At 50.1% G+C, this 14,454-nt stretch overlaps 1 protein-coding gene across 6 annotated transcripts in view; it reads left to right on the forward strand.

Moving 5' to 3' along the window:
• LOC100489443 (protein unc-13 homolog B) overlaps positions 1-13,245 on the forward strand; it is a 158,435-nt gene extending 145,190 nt beyond the window's left edge. For 4 of the 6 annotated variants that reach the window (XM_031894973.1, XM_031894972.1, XM_031894969.1 and 1 more), the window contains 6 exons: positions 2,620-2,676; positions 6,764-6,844; positions 6,933-7,080; positions 10,231-10,323; positions 10,938-11,097; positions 12,040-13,245. In XM_031894973.1, the coding sequence (XP_031750833.1) occupies positions 2,620-2,676; positions 6,764-6,844; positions 6,933-7,080; positions 10,231-10,323; positions 10,938-11,097; positions 12,040-12,325 (825 nt within the window). In that variant the 3' untranslated portion in view covers positions 12,326-13,245. Of the gene's footprint in view, positions 1-2,619; positions 2,677-6,763; positions 6,845-6,932; positions 7,081-7,445; positions 7,526-10,230; positions 10,324-10,937; positions 11,098-12,039 lie in introns of those variants that run through there. The other 2 variants (XM_031894975.1, XM_031894971.1) reach the window with 2 other exon arrangements.
• The last annotated feature ends 1,209 nt before the right edge of the window (positions 13,246-14,454 follow it).

Genomic DNA, 14,454 nt, shown 5'->3' on the forward strand with positions numbered 1-14,454 from the left:
TCCGGAATATGAATCCCCCTGCACTGTGCCCATCTCCAGCCCCCGTTACTTTGTATCCCCCCAACTAACCGGCTACTCACACTCACTTATACTCACAGGGCAGAGCAGTAAAGCCTATCTAACCGGCTACTCACACTCACTTAGGCTTTACTGCTCTGCCCCGTGAGTATAAGTGAGTGTGAGTAGCCGGTTAGATAGGCTTTACTGCTCTGCCCCGTGAGTATAAGTGAGAGTAGCCGGTTAGTTAGGCTTTACTGCCCTGCCCCGTGAGTATAAGTGAGTGTGAGTAGCTGGTTAGATAGGCTTTACTGCTCTGCCCCGTGAGTTTAAGTGAGTGTGAGTAGCCGGTTAGATAGGCTTTACTGCCCTGCCCCGTGAGTATAAGTGAGTGTGAGTAGCTGGTTAGATAGGCTTTACTGCCCTGCCCTGTGAGTATAAGTGAGTGTGAGTAGCTGGTTAGATAGGCTTTACTGCTCTGCCCCGTGAGTATAAGTGAGTGTGAGTAGCCGGTTAGATAGGCTTTACTGCCCTGCCCCGTGAGTATAAGTGAGTGTGAGTAGCTGGTTAGATAGGCTTTACTGCCCTGCCCCGTGAGTATAAGTGAGTGTGAGTAGCCGGTTAGATAGGCTTTACTGCTCTGCCCCGTGAGTATATCTAACCGGCTACTCACACTCACTTATACTCACGGGGCAGGGCAGTAAAGCCTATCTAACCAGCTACTCACACTCACTTATACTCACGGGGCAGGGCAGTAAAGCCTATCTAACCGGCTACTCACACTCACTTATACTCACGGGGCAGAGCAGTAAAGCCTATCTAACCAGCTACTCACACTCACTTATACTCACGGGGCAGGGCAGTAAAGCCTAACTAACCGGCTACTCTCACTTATACTCACGGGGCAGAGCAGTAAAGCCTAACTAACCGGCTACTCACACTCACTTATACTCACGGGGCAGAGCAGTAAAGCCTATCTAACCAGCTACTCACACTCACTTATACTCACGGGGCAGGGCAGTAAAGCCTATCTAACCGGCTACTCACACTCACTTATACTCACGGGGCAGAGCAGTAAAGCCTATCTAACCGGCTACTCACACTCACTTATACTCACGGGGCAGAGCAGTAAAGCCTAACTAACCGGCTACTCACACTCACTTATACTCACGGGGCAGAGCAGTAAAGCCTATCTAACCGGCTACTCACACTCACTTATACTCACGGGGCAGAGCAGTAAAGCCTAACTAACCGGCTACTCACACTCACTTATACTCACGGGGCAGAGCAGTAAAGCCTAACTAACCGGCTACTCACACTCACTTATACTCACGGGGCAGAGCAGTAAAGCCTATCTAACCGGCTACTCACACTCACTTATACTCACGGGGCAGAGCAGTAAAGCCTATCTAACCGGCTACTCACACTCACTTATATTCACGGGGCAGAGCAGTAAAGCCTATCTAACCGGCTACTCACACTCACTTATACTCACGGGGCAGAGCAGTAAAGCCTATCTAACCGGCTACTCACACTCACTTATATTCACGGGGCAGAGCAGTAAAGCCTATCTAACCGGCTACTCACACTCACTTATACTCATGGGGCAGAGCAGTAAAGCCCAACTAACCGGCTACTCACACTCACTTATACTCACGGGGCAGAGCAGTAAAGCCCATCTAACCGGCTACTCACACTCACTTATACTCACAGGGCAGGGCAGTAAAGCCTATCTAACCGGCTACTCACACTCACTTATACTCACGGGGCAGAGCAGTAAAGCCCATCTAACCGGCTACTCACACTCACTTATACTCACGGGGCAGGGCAGTAAAGCCTATCTAACCGGCTACTCACACTCGCTTATACTCACGGGGCAGGGCAGTAAAGCCTATCTAACCGGCTACTGAGACCCTCTTACTATTTCAGCTCCTAACATTGCCCGGAGGCCGGACCCTCACTCAGTCCTCTCTCCTGGAATGGGGGGATTCTGTAGGATTTACTGGGCTCCCAGTCTCATTCCTGACTTGTTATTGGCCATGGGGATTGGCCACTTCTGCCCAAACAGTCGGTGTAACCCCGTCAGTGCCAAGTAGGAGTCTGTGCCACAGGTTGCTCATATATAGATCAAGATTATCTTTCAGGTACTAAGTGACTACATTACCCAGAAGCCCCTCACAACAAGCAGATGTTGCTAAACTTGGGGGTTACAGGCCTTACAGGAGACAAACCCAAGCCTGTAACCATAGGCCAATATTCATATAATACAGCACAGGTTGTGCCCACAAGGGGGCGATGAAACCTGCGGCTGGTAAATTACATCCAGTACTGCTGCTGTGATTCTTCACTGCCTTCTCTTGGGCTGCTCTCTTTCCCATGGTCCAGCAGGGTGGGAGTTCCATTCCACTGACTGACCATGGGGAAGAGAGCAGCCCAGGAGCAAAGCACTGCAGGAGTATGTTTGTCTGTGTGATGGAACCCATTGAGTTCCACTGGAAGCCTAACCAGCTGCCAACCAACGTGTTCCTATTGAACTTGTAACCTCTGTCTCTCTCTCTCCCTGTCTCTCTCTCTGTCTCTCTCTCCCTGTCTGTCTCTTTCCCTCCCACCCTGGTCTCTCAGGGGACTCAGATGATTTTCAGTGCAGCCAAGGAGTTGGGCCATTTATCCAAACTGAAGGTACTGCTCGTGTCTGTGTTGCATGTACAGTGGCTTGTGCTCTGCGCCCGATGCACTGGGATTGGCCGCTTGCCCCCCGACACTCTATGGTGCCCCCCCGACATTATCAGCTTTGGCTGCCACAGCACTAACCTCTGCCTAAACCTTCACCCAAAAATCCATTTAGTATCCTGTAGTCGGACTGTATAGGCCAACTGGGCATTACTGGGCCAACGGGTAAATGTAGTTATTCCTTCTAATCAAACTCTCTGCAACTTGCCGTTGAAAGTGATTTTTATTGGTTGCTATGGCAGTGACACCCAGCAACCAGAATCATTTAGATGCAAACTGTCTGATGCTATAATTTATTTTCTTCATCTCTTTGTCTGCCTGGTTGCTAGGTGCACTGACCCTAACAACAAGTTGCAAGTGTTTCGAGAAATCTCCAGTCTGCAGCATGCTAAAGTGTATTTTCAGGTGAAGTTCCCCTTTAGCAGTTGAGGATTTGCTTAGTTACGTGTGTGTCACTGCACATTTGGTGATGAGAAATAACGCCACGCCCGCCAGGAATCATGGGGCCCTGTGCCAACCAGTAGCCAACCCATACCCAACCCGTACCCAACCCGTGTGCCCAGCTGCTTTATGTGCAGTCATTCCCCATTCAGCGGCACAAAGCATAAGCCAACTGATGTCTTCCCATAATGCTGTTTGCTTCTTTATTGAAGTCCCATTAGGGCCCCCATAGAAGTAAAAGTCCCATTAGGGCCCCCATAGAAGTAAAAGTCCCATTAGGGCCCCCATAGAAGTAAAAGTCCCATTAGGGCCCCCATAGAAGTAAAAGTCCCATTAGGGCCCCCATAGAAGTAAAAGTCCCATTAGGGCCCCCATAGAAGTAAAAGTCCCATTAGGGCCCCCGTAGAAGTATGAGTCTCATTAGGGCCCCCGTAGAAGTATGAGTCTCATTAGGGCCCCTGTAGAAGTACCAGTCCAATTAGGGCCCCTGTAGAAGTACCAGTCCCATTTGGACCCCTATAGAAGTATGAGCCTCAGTAGGGCCCCTGTTGAAGTATGAGTCTCATTAGGGCCCCTGTAGACGTACCAGTCCCATTAGGGCCCCTGTAGACGTACCAGTCCCATTAGGGCCCCTGTAGATGTACCAGTCCCATTAGGGCCCCTATAGAAGTATGAGTCTCATTAGGGCCCCTATAATATATAATAGGAACCATGGGGGGGTTCCCGTCACATTCCCCAGTAAGTGATACATGAGAATAAAACCAATTCTTGCCCCACCCTGGCTAAGCAAATCCTCATATTAGAACTGCTGTTCTGCCCCCCCGGCACCCCCTGATGTCTGGTACTAACAGTAACCCAGTGTGTCTGTGACCCAAACGCTCTGAGCTGACGAATCCCGAGTGGTTCTGCTTGTGCGTCCCGCTGGGCCCAGGGTTCCGTATCACCCGCTGCTCTGGGAGCCTAATGGTGAGGGGAAAAGCTCGTTATCTAAATGGGAACATGAGAAAGCAAATGCCATTGGCTCCTGGGCAGATATTACTGGAGCTTTGATGTGGGTCGGTGAGAGACGGAATAATTACAGGGGGGACTGGGTGCATCAGTTGGGGTGCAGGGATTACAACTCCCAGAAGCCAGTGAGCAGGTAGGTAAATGTAGGTGATTGATGGGGTTATTTTCCCTTTAATGCCCTGACTGTGGTTGTTAGGGGGTATAGTTCTGGGCTGCTGGGGGTTTCCCAACAATGGCTGGTAACACAGGGGTAGTTCTTTGATACAGTAATGTTAGTTACCCCATGAGCCTCTGCCAGACACACTGTTGACTGGTTGAAGATGGTCAACTTCCATTGACTAGTAGTTTGTCACAGACAGAGATGTCAATTGGCCGGAAAATTTTTGGTTGATGCCTTGGAATGTCCCTCAGACACAGTTGGACATAAGAATAGTTCTGTTCAATCTCAGATATCTATTAGAATATTCTTTATATAAATACAATGAATCCGGAGAGGGCCCTAGGAATGGTTTGAGGCACTAGACATTCTCTCAGACATGATTCAAGCTTGTATATAAACGGCTGGGTGCTCTGGAAGGTCTCTCAGTTGTGTCTCTTCACTTGGAGTTGAGCGTATGAATAGATGGTTGTGCTGGTTAGTCTCAGAGAGACAGTCATGGAGCTGGGGAGAGCCCTGCGAGTAGTTGGGTGCATTGGAAGTTCTCTCTATATACAGTTGAGTTGAAGAAGGTGGCTTTATAAATGGCTGAGATACTAGAGTGTCCATCACACAAGACTGTTGTGTTAGATTTGATGCACTGGAGGGTGTTCTAGACATGTCAGTTGACAGTGTGAGTAGAGGAATGCACTGGTGGGGCTCTCAGACATGTTGGACCATGTTGATGCACAAAGGTATGAAACATACCACGGTCCTCAGCGCTTTAGATAAAATTCCAGTGGAGTATTGTAATGGCTATAATACTGCTGCTCCTCTTACGAATATAACCCCTTTGACCGGGTCTCGAACGTGTCCAGAAAAGTGTGAAGGAAGCGCATGTATAAAGTGAAACAAAAACAACTGATAGTGTGATAACGTTTTGAAACTTTGTTCAAATAACTAAACCAATCACCTTATTGTGTGTTAAACAAATTATTATATCCACCACTGTGTGTAGTGACTCAAAAGGCTCACCAGAGGGCGATGGAGACAAGCTCAACAGTAGAAGACCAAATCAGATGTAGGCAAATCCCCAGTTCAAACGGAGAGAGGAAAAACGCCAAAATAGTGTAAAATCATTTAATATAAAATATCTGCTAAACATAAAACTACTTACAGACTGTAGAAAGTAATCAGGCAAATTGGTGGATATAATAATTTGTTTAACACACAATAAGGTGATTGGTTTAGTTATTTGAACAAAGTTTCAAAACGTTATCACACATCACACATCATCACACATCAGTTGTTTTTGTTTCACTTTATACATGCGCTTCCTTCACACTTTTCTGGACATGTTGGACCATGTTAATGGTGGGATACACTGGTGGGTGTCTCAGACATGTTACTTCAGTTGGAGTTGACCAGGCGAATGGTGGGATGCACTGGTGGGTGTCTCAGACATGTTACTTCAGTTGGGGTTGACCAGGCGAATGGTGGGATGCACTGGTGGGTGTCTCAGACATGTTACTTCAGTTGGAGTTGACCAGGCGAATGGTGGGATGCACTGGTGGGTGTCTCAGACATGTTACTTCAGTTGGGGTTGACCAGGCGAATGGTGGGATGCACTGGTGGGTGTCTCAGACATGTTACTTCAGTTGGAGTTGACCAGGCGAATGGTGGGATACACTGGTGGGTGTCTCAGACATGTTACTTCAGTTGAGGTTGACCAGGCGAATGGTGGGATACACTGGTGGGTGTCTCAGACATGTTACTTCAGTTGGGGTTGACCAGGTGAATGGTGGGATACACTGGTGGGTGTCTCAGACATGTTACTTCAGTTGGGGTTGACCAGGCGAATGGTGGGATGCACTGGAGAGGGTTCTAGACATGTCCCATCAGTTGGGGCTGACCCTGGGAATGGTGGGATGCACTGGTGGGTGTCTCAGACATGTTACTTCAGTTGGAGTTGACCAGGCGAATGGTGGGATACACTGGTGGGTGTCTCAGACATGTTACTTCAGTTGGAGTTGACCAGGCGAATGGTGGGATGCACTGGTGGGTGTCTCAGACATGTTACTTCAGTTGGGGTTGACCAGGCGAATGGTGGGATACACTGGTGGGTGTCTCAGACATGTTACTTCAGTTGGGGTTGACCAGGTGAATGGTGGGATACACTGGTGGGTGTCTCAGACATGTTACTTCAGTTGGGGTTGACCAGGCGAATGGTGGGATGCACTGGAGAGGGTTCTAGACATGTCCCATCAGTTGGGGCTGACCCTGGGAATGGTGGGATGCACTGGTGGGTGTCTCGGACATGTTACTTCAGTTGGAGTTGACCAGGTGACTGGTGGGATGCACTGGTGGGTGTCTCCGACCCGGCGGAGTTGGAAGTGGCCATAGATACAGTGTGACGCACAGTTACTGATGTTCTTGCCGTTGTTGTGCCAGGATCACATGGTGAGAGAAGAGACGCGCAGCCTGACCCCCAAGCAGTGCGCTGTGATGGACCTCGCTCTCGATACCATCAAGGTAGGTTGTGATGTAACTGGGCACAGATACCATTAGTGAGCACAAGAGCTTACATGTTCGTGACAGCCCGGTCTCTCTGTTCCTCCAGCAATACTTCCACGCCGGTGGCAATGGCCTGAAGAAGACCTTTCTGGAGAAAAGTTCAGAACTCCAGTCTCTGCGCTACGCCTTGTCCTTGTACACACAGACCACAGACACACTCATCAAAACCTTTGTGCAAACACAGACGTCTCAGGGTGAGTGTCAGCTCTTGTACAACTCTGAGCAGAGGATTCTCAGGGCCCAATCACTCACATTGTTGTACAATAGCTCCCCCTACTGAGTGAAACCTGGGACTGTCACTATGGTAACTGCCCATTGGGGCAGTTACGCTCCCTACAGCCTGACCGTAGTGCAGTATAGAGGTAGGAAGTACTCAGGCTGAGTCCTGCAGTTGCACCGTAGGGCAGATACACAGGGGTATAATGCGATTATGTGTATAGTATTTATGTTTAATAGCCCCCTTGTACTTCAGGGTCCCTCTATGTTCTGTTGTCCTTCATCTGTTGTTGTAATTGTTTTTCTTCCTCTCTTCTTGCTTTCTGTTTGTGTCGTGGCTCAGTGCATGATGGGAAGGGTATTAGGTATACGGCTAATGAGGACATTCTTCCTGACAAGGGTATGTGATGTATAAGCTGCAATAGATTCCAGCCCCACATAACTACCAACTGCAACTGAACCCCGAAACCTGCCCTGTCTCACCTCCAGCTCTGCCCGAGCCCCACATAACTACCTACTGCAACTGAACCCCGAAACCTGCCCTGTCTCACCTCCAGCTCCACCCGAGCCCCACATAACTACCAACTGCAACTGAACCCCGAAACCTGCCCTGTCTCACCTCCAGCTCTGCCCGAGCCCCACATAACTACCTACTGCAACTGAACCCCGAAACCTGCCCTGTCTCACCTCCAGCTCCACCCGAGCCCCACATAACTACCAACTGCAACTGAACCCCGAAACCTGCCCTGTCTCACCTCCAGCTCTGCCCGAGCCCCACATAACTACCAACTGCAACTGAACCCCGAAACCTGCCCTGTCTCACCTCCAGCTCTGCCCGAGCCCCACATAACTACCAACTGCAACTGAACCCCGAAACCTGCCCTGTCTCACCTCCAGCTCTGCCCGAGCCCCACATAACTACCTACTGCAACTGAACCCCGAAACCTGCCCTGTCTCACCTCCAGCTCTGCCCGAGCCCCACTTACCCACGGCCCCAACCAATAACCTGCATGAACTCGTCCCACCCAGTCCCTGGATAGGTCCTGCTCCCACCCCAGTCCCACACCTGCATAGATTCCAGCTCCACCTCTTTCTGCAGAATATGTTTGCCCCCTACGTTGCTTACATTGGTGGAAGATTCATGACATGACTTTGTGCATAAACCAAATTTACATGTAGCCCTTAACATACCCTTGCCCCCCTCCAAGCCCTATGTAGACCCTTGCCCCCCTCCAAGCCCTATGTAGACCCTTGCTCCCCTCCAAGCCCTATGTAGACCCTTGCTCCCCTCCAAGCCCTATGTAGATCCTTGCTCCCCTCCAAGCCCTATGTAGACCCTTGCTCTCCTCCAAGCCCTATGTAGACCCTTGCTCTCCTCCAAGCCCTATGTAGACCCTTGCTCCCCTCCAAGCCCTATGTAGATCCTTGCTCCCCTCCAAGCCCTATGTAGATCCTTGCTCCCCTCCAAGCCCTATGTAGATCCTTGCTCCCCTCCAAGCCCTATGTAGATCCTTGCTCCCCTCCAAGCCCTATGTAGACCCTTGCTCTCCTCCAAGCCCTATGTAGACCCTTGCTCCCCTCCAAGCCCTATGTAGACCCTTGCTCCCCTCCAAGCCCTATGTAGACCCTTGCCCCCTCCAAGCCCTATGTAGACCCTTGCTCCCCTCCAAGCCCTATGTAGACCCTTGCTCCCCTCCAAGCCCTATGTAGATCCTTGCTCCCCTCCAAGCCCTATGTAGACCCTTGCTCTCCTCCAAGCCCTATGTAGACCCTTGCTCCCCTCCAAGCCCTATGTAGACCCTTGCCCCCTCCAAGCCCTATGTAGACCCTTGCTCCCCTCCAAGCCCTATGTAGACCCTTGCTCCCCTCCAAGCCCTATGTAGACCCTTGCTCCCCTCCAAGCCCTATGTAGACCCTTGCCCCCTCCAAGCCCTATGTAGACCCTTGCTCCCCTCCAAGCCCTATGTAGACCCTTGCTCCCCTCCAAGCCCTATGTAGACCCTTGCCCCCTCCAAGCCCTATGTAGACCCTTGCTCCCCTCCAAGCCCTATGTAGACCCTTGCTCCCCTCCAAGCCCTATGTAGACCCTTGCTCCCCTCCAAGCCCTATGTAGACCCTTGCTCCCCTCCAAGCCCTATGTAGACCCTTGCCCCCCTCCAAGCCCTATGTAGACCCTTGCCCCCCTCCAAGCCCTATGTAGACCCTTGCCCCCTCCAAGCTCTATGTAGACCCTTGTCCCCTCCAATCCCTATGTAGACCCTTGTCCCCTCCAATCCCTATGTAGACCCTTGCCCCCTCCAATCCCTATGTAGACCCTTGCCCCCTCCAATCCCTATGTAGACCCTTCCCCCCTCCAATCCCTATGTAGACCCTTGCCCCCTCCAATCCCTATGTAGACCCTTCCCCCCCTCCAATCCCTATGTAGACCCTTGCCCCCCTCCAATCCCTGTGTAGACCCTTGCCCCCTCCAATCCCTATGTAGACCCTTCCCCCCCTCCAAGCCCTGTGTAGACCCTTGCCCCCCTCCAATCCCTATGTAGACTCTTGTCCCCTCCAAGCCCTATGTAGACCCTTGCCCCCTCCAAGCCCTGTGTAGACTCTTGCCCCCTCCAAGCCCTATGTAGACCCTTGCCCCCTCCAAGCCCTATGTAGACCCTTGCCCCCTCCAAGCCCTATGTAGACCCTTGCCCCCTCCAAGCCCTATGTAGACCCTTGCCCCCTCCAAGCCCTATGTAGACCCTTGCCCCCCTCCAAGCCCTGTGTAGACCCTTGCCCCACACAAGCCCTGCATGTATTCTTCACCCATGTAAACCCTGCTTGGATTCCTCCCCCTAGATGTTCCCTCAGATGTTACTGTTTATATATGCCCAGGATTGAAGGCACATGGCTGTACATATGCAAAATGTCAAGTGAAACAAGTGAAAAGATACATTTGTAGCTTATTATATGTATATTATTATATCATGCTACAGCTTTTGGGGTAATTAAAGACGCTGATGCTGTGGTTGGAGGGCAGGAACTGAACTACTTCAAAGTGATATCCAGCCAAGCTCGTTGGTGTTGCCCATAGAAGAGATATGGTGGCCCTGCCTTGGGTGCCCAGTGATACGTGTCTCTTTATGTTCCAGGTTCTGGTGTGGAGGATCCAGTGGGAGAAGTTTCCATACAGGTTGACTTGTTCACACACCCAGGGACTGGGGAGCAGAAGGTGACAGTGAAAGGTGCGATTCTCTTTCCATCACTTGGGCAGTCACATTGGCACCTCGGCTAATGAATCTGGGTCCCTGCTGATGGGCCCCTTATATGTTACAACTGTCAGCTCTTGGGATTGAAATGTCTGAGGGTTCTGCTAAACATGGATTCCAATAGATCCCAATACAAACAGCTGATGTGACTCTATAATAACCAGTCATTCCCCTGCTGGAAAGTTCATGTAGGAGCCGCTCATATCATTCAGTAAATAGATCCCAATACAAACAGCCGATGTGACTCTATAATAACCAGTCATTCCCCTGCTGGAAAGTTCATGTAGGAGCCGCTCATATCAGTCAGTAAATAGATCCCAATACAAACAGCTGATGTGACTCTATAATAACCAGTCATTCCCCTGCTGGAAAGTTCATGTAGGAGCCGCTCATATCAGTCAGTAAATAGATCCCAATACAAACAGCTGATGTGACTCTATAATAACCAGTCATTCCCCTGCTGGAAAGTTCATGTAGGAGCCGCTCATATCAGTCAGTAAATAGATCCCAATACAAACAGCTGATGTGACTCTATAATAACCAGTCATTCCCCTGCTGGAAAGTTCATCCTCTCTCCACTTTTCTTCCAGTGGTGGCGGCAAATGATCTAAAATGGCAGACGACGGGAATGTTCCGACCCTTCGTGGAGGTGACAATGATCGGCCCCCACCAGAGCGACAAGAAGAGAAAGTTCACCACCAAGTCCAAGAGCAATAACTGGGCGCCCAAGTACAACGAGACGTTCCACTTGTGAGTAGCCCAGGGGGGAGTTAGACCCGTATATATTCCCTTTCTGCATCGGCCAATACAGGGCAGTGGGCTGTTCCATTTCAGTAGCGCAGGGGGGAGTTAGACCCGTATATATTCTCTTTCTGCATCGGCCAATACAGGGCAGTGGGCTGTTCCATTTCAGTAGCGCAGGGGGGAGTTAGACCCGTATATATTCCCTTTCTGCATCGGCCAATACAGGGCAGTGGGCTGTTCCATTTCAGTAGCGCAGGGGGAGTTAGACCCGTATATATTCCCTTTCTGCATCGGCCAATACAGGGCAGTGGGCTGTTCCATTTCAGTAGCGCAGGGGGGAGTTAGACCCGTATATATTCCCTTTCTGCATCGGCCAATACAGGGCAGTGGGCTGTTCCATTTCAGTAGCGCAGGGGGAGTTAGACTCGTGTATATTCCCTTTCTGCATCGGCCAATACAGGGCAGTGGGCTGTTCCATTTCAGTAGCGCAGGGGGGAGTTAGACTCGTATATATTCCCTTTCTGCATCGGCCAATACAGGGCGGTGGGCTGTTCCATTTCAGTAGCGCAGGGGGGAGTTAGACCCGTATATATTCCCTTTCTGCATCGGCCAATGCAGGGCAGTGGGCTGTTCCATTTCAGTAGCGCAGGGGGGAGTTAGACCCGTATATATTCCCTTTCTGCATCGGCCAATTCAGGGCAGTGGGCTGTTCCATTTCAGTAGCGCAGGGGGAGTTAGACCCGTATATATTCCCTTTCTGCATCGGCCAATACAGGGCAGTGGGCTGTTCCATTTCAGTAGCGCAGGGGGAGTTAGACCCGTATATATTCCCTTTCTGCATCGGCCAATACAGGGCAGTGGGCTGTTCCATTTCAGTAGCGCAGCGGGGGGGATGGGATATATAAGGGTTGGAGTTAATGAGCCCATATCCTTACTCTATGCCTGCAGCATCCTGGGGAACGAGGACGGGCCGGACTGCTACGAGCTGCAGGTGTGCGTGAAGGATTACTGCTTCGCCAGAGAGGACCGCGTGTTGGGCATCGCCGTCATGCAGCTGCGCGACATTGCGGATAAGGGCAGCTGCGCCTGTTGGTGCCCCCTGGGGCGCCGGATACACATGGACGACACCGGCCTCACCGTACTGCGGATCCTCTCCCAGAGAACCAACGACGAGGTGGCGCGGGAATTCGTCAAGCTGAAGTCGGACACTCGCTCCACGGAGGAGGGGAGCTGAACTGGGGCAGGAGAATCCCTTCCCGCACCATAGTGGGGTAACTTGTGCCAATTCTACCCCCAACGCCAGCCAGGAAGTGGATGGCGGGAATCTCGCTGCTGCTCTAACGGGAATTTATTTATGTTTAGAGGCGATACTTCCCCTTTAGTATCCAAGCAAAGTGTTCCGGGGTTCCGCGACTGTCAATGATTTATTGAAAAGGGAATCTTATCTGTGTCTCCATGGTTACGGAGCTCCGGAATTCTGTTGATGTGACTGTTACAGAACCTGTAACCCCTGTGCTCGGCCACGCCCCCGGCTGAACTACACTTCCCAGCATCCTCAGCACCCTACCAACGATTTCCCATTGTTTCCCCTTGATACAAGGTGTTTTCTACACAGTTACAAACCCAATATTATTATTGCTACTATTAATAAGGGGGCGCTGTGCCCCAAAAGTGCCATAACGTGTGTGATAGTGATTTGGGGGTGACCCCGCAGATTTGTGGGCGACATTCCTATATCTTTCTGTGGATGATGTGAAACTGAAGATATATTTGCACAAGAGACGTAACAGCCAATCAGGAGGCTGCTATTTATTTCACAAGTCTCCCTCCTCCACCTGAATGTGAATGTTGGGAGCGACGGTGCGGCTGGTTTTTGCTCCCAGAACCTAGAACAGTGCTAGATCAGCAGAGGGGGCAATTGTGGGACTTACATCTGCCCTGAACCTTGCTTTCCTGCAGTGTTGGGCAGTACAACCCATGTTACATAGCATGGAGGCCTCCATACCTGATTACTGCCATACTGACCCGCGGATGCCCCGCCTCCTTAGCAGAATACGGGGAGACTTTGTATCCTATAGATTTCTGATCATCGTTAAGTGCCATTGTCACTAATACACTTAGTTTAACCTGTAATAAATGATCTTTTAGCACCTTCTTTGCTTCCTGACGTCTGTTCTGATCCGAGGCAGGGTCGGGCTAATTCTACAGAACCTTGGCCAGAGCACAAGAGCTGACACTCTATAAGGAAGCTGCCCAAGCCCCTTATCCAGTCAAAGAGATCAAATAATGTCAATTTCCCTGTCTATAGATGGACATATACAGGCCAACCCAGTCCCTCCAGCCCAGGTCTGCAGCTTATTGGCCTGTGTATGGGGCCTGCCTGGGGTCTGTCCGGCCAATCTCTGGCCAAGACTGGACAGATTAGAGAATCTAGTTGGACGAGGTCAGTGATTTGTTCCTCATCAACTGGCGCCAATGTCTGATCTGATTGTTGGGCTCAATAAATGTGCGGCCAATGGGCCCAGATCTTCTTGTCAATCTTGGAAAAATAGATCCCTGCCAACCACAAAGAGAGTTTCCTGATAGTGGGAGGGGCTTAGTGGGAGGGGCTTAAACTGGTACTACAGTCGGGGGGTTTCTTTCTTCATAATAATTTGTATTTTCAAATAAACAACTATATAACGGAAAGTAAAGTATCAGTTTTACAAAGAATTGCAGGTAAGATGAACAGATAGGGCCGGGGGCGCTGTGGGGGGGCACCAAGAGAAGTCAAAGTCTGATTGGCCAGTCATGGAGGGGGTTGGGCTTCAAGAAAGGGGGCAGGATGAAGAATGGGGGGAAAAAATGGATCCAAGTGAAGGTCCAATAACCTGAATACGTGAGATCTCCCCCCTTTCCTACAGGAACGTCTCGCTGTTGGATCCGACCAGGTCAGCTACAGTTTTATTCTCTTTTATCTGAGGCAAAAAATAGATTTTATAGAAGTTGCAAAAAATATCAGGAGTTTATTTAACTGTTTTAGTTGAATTTTTTAATTTTTTTTCTGTTTTAGGCGCTAAATGAAGTTTGGGGGCCATAAAGCTGACAGCAAGTTTGCCGGAAACTCCTTTACTTCGCACTTACGGTGAGTCTCAAACCTTTGTGAAACCTTTTGAAATTTTCTATTCTATTATATAAATGTGACCCAACGTCATCCTAAACGTAGAGGGAAACAAATGAAACAAAAATGATTATATTTGCTCCTGTATTTATTGAAAAAATCATCCAATAACATCTGTGTGGGGCAAAAGTAAGGGAATCAGTAAGGGAATCATTAGGATTAGAATATAATTTGAAGGAGAAATCAGAGTCAAGTGTTTTTCA

The sequence above is a fragment of the Xenopus tropicalis genome, chromosome 1, assembly GCF_000004195.4.
Source record: "Xenopus tropicalis strain Nigerian chromosome 1, UCB_Xtro_10.0, whole genome shotgun sequence".
Classification (NCBI taxonomy): Eukaryota; Metazoa; Chordata; class Amphibia; order Anura; family Pipidae; genus Xenopus; species Xenopus tropicalis.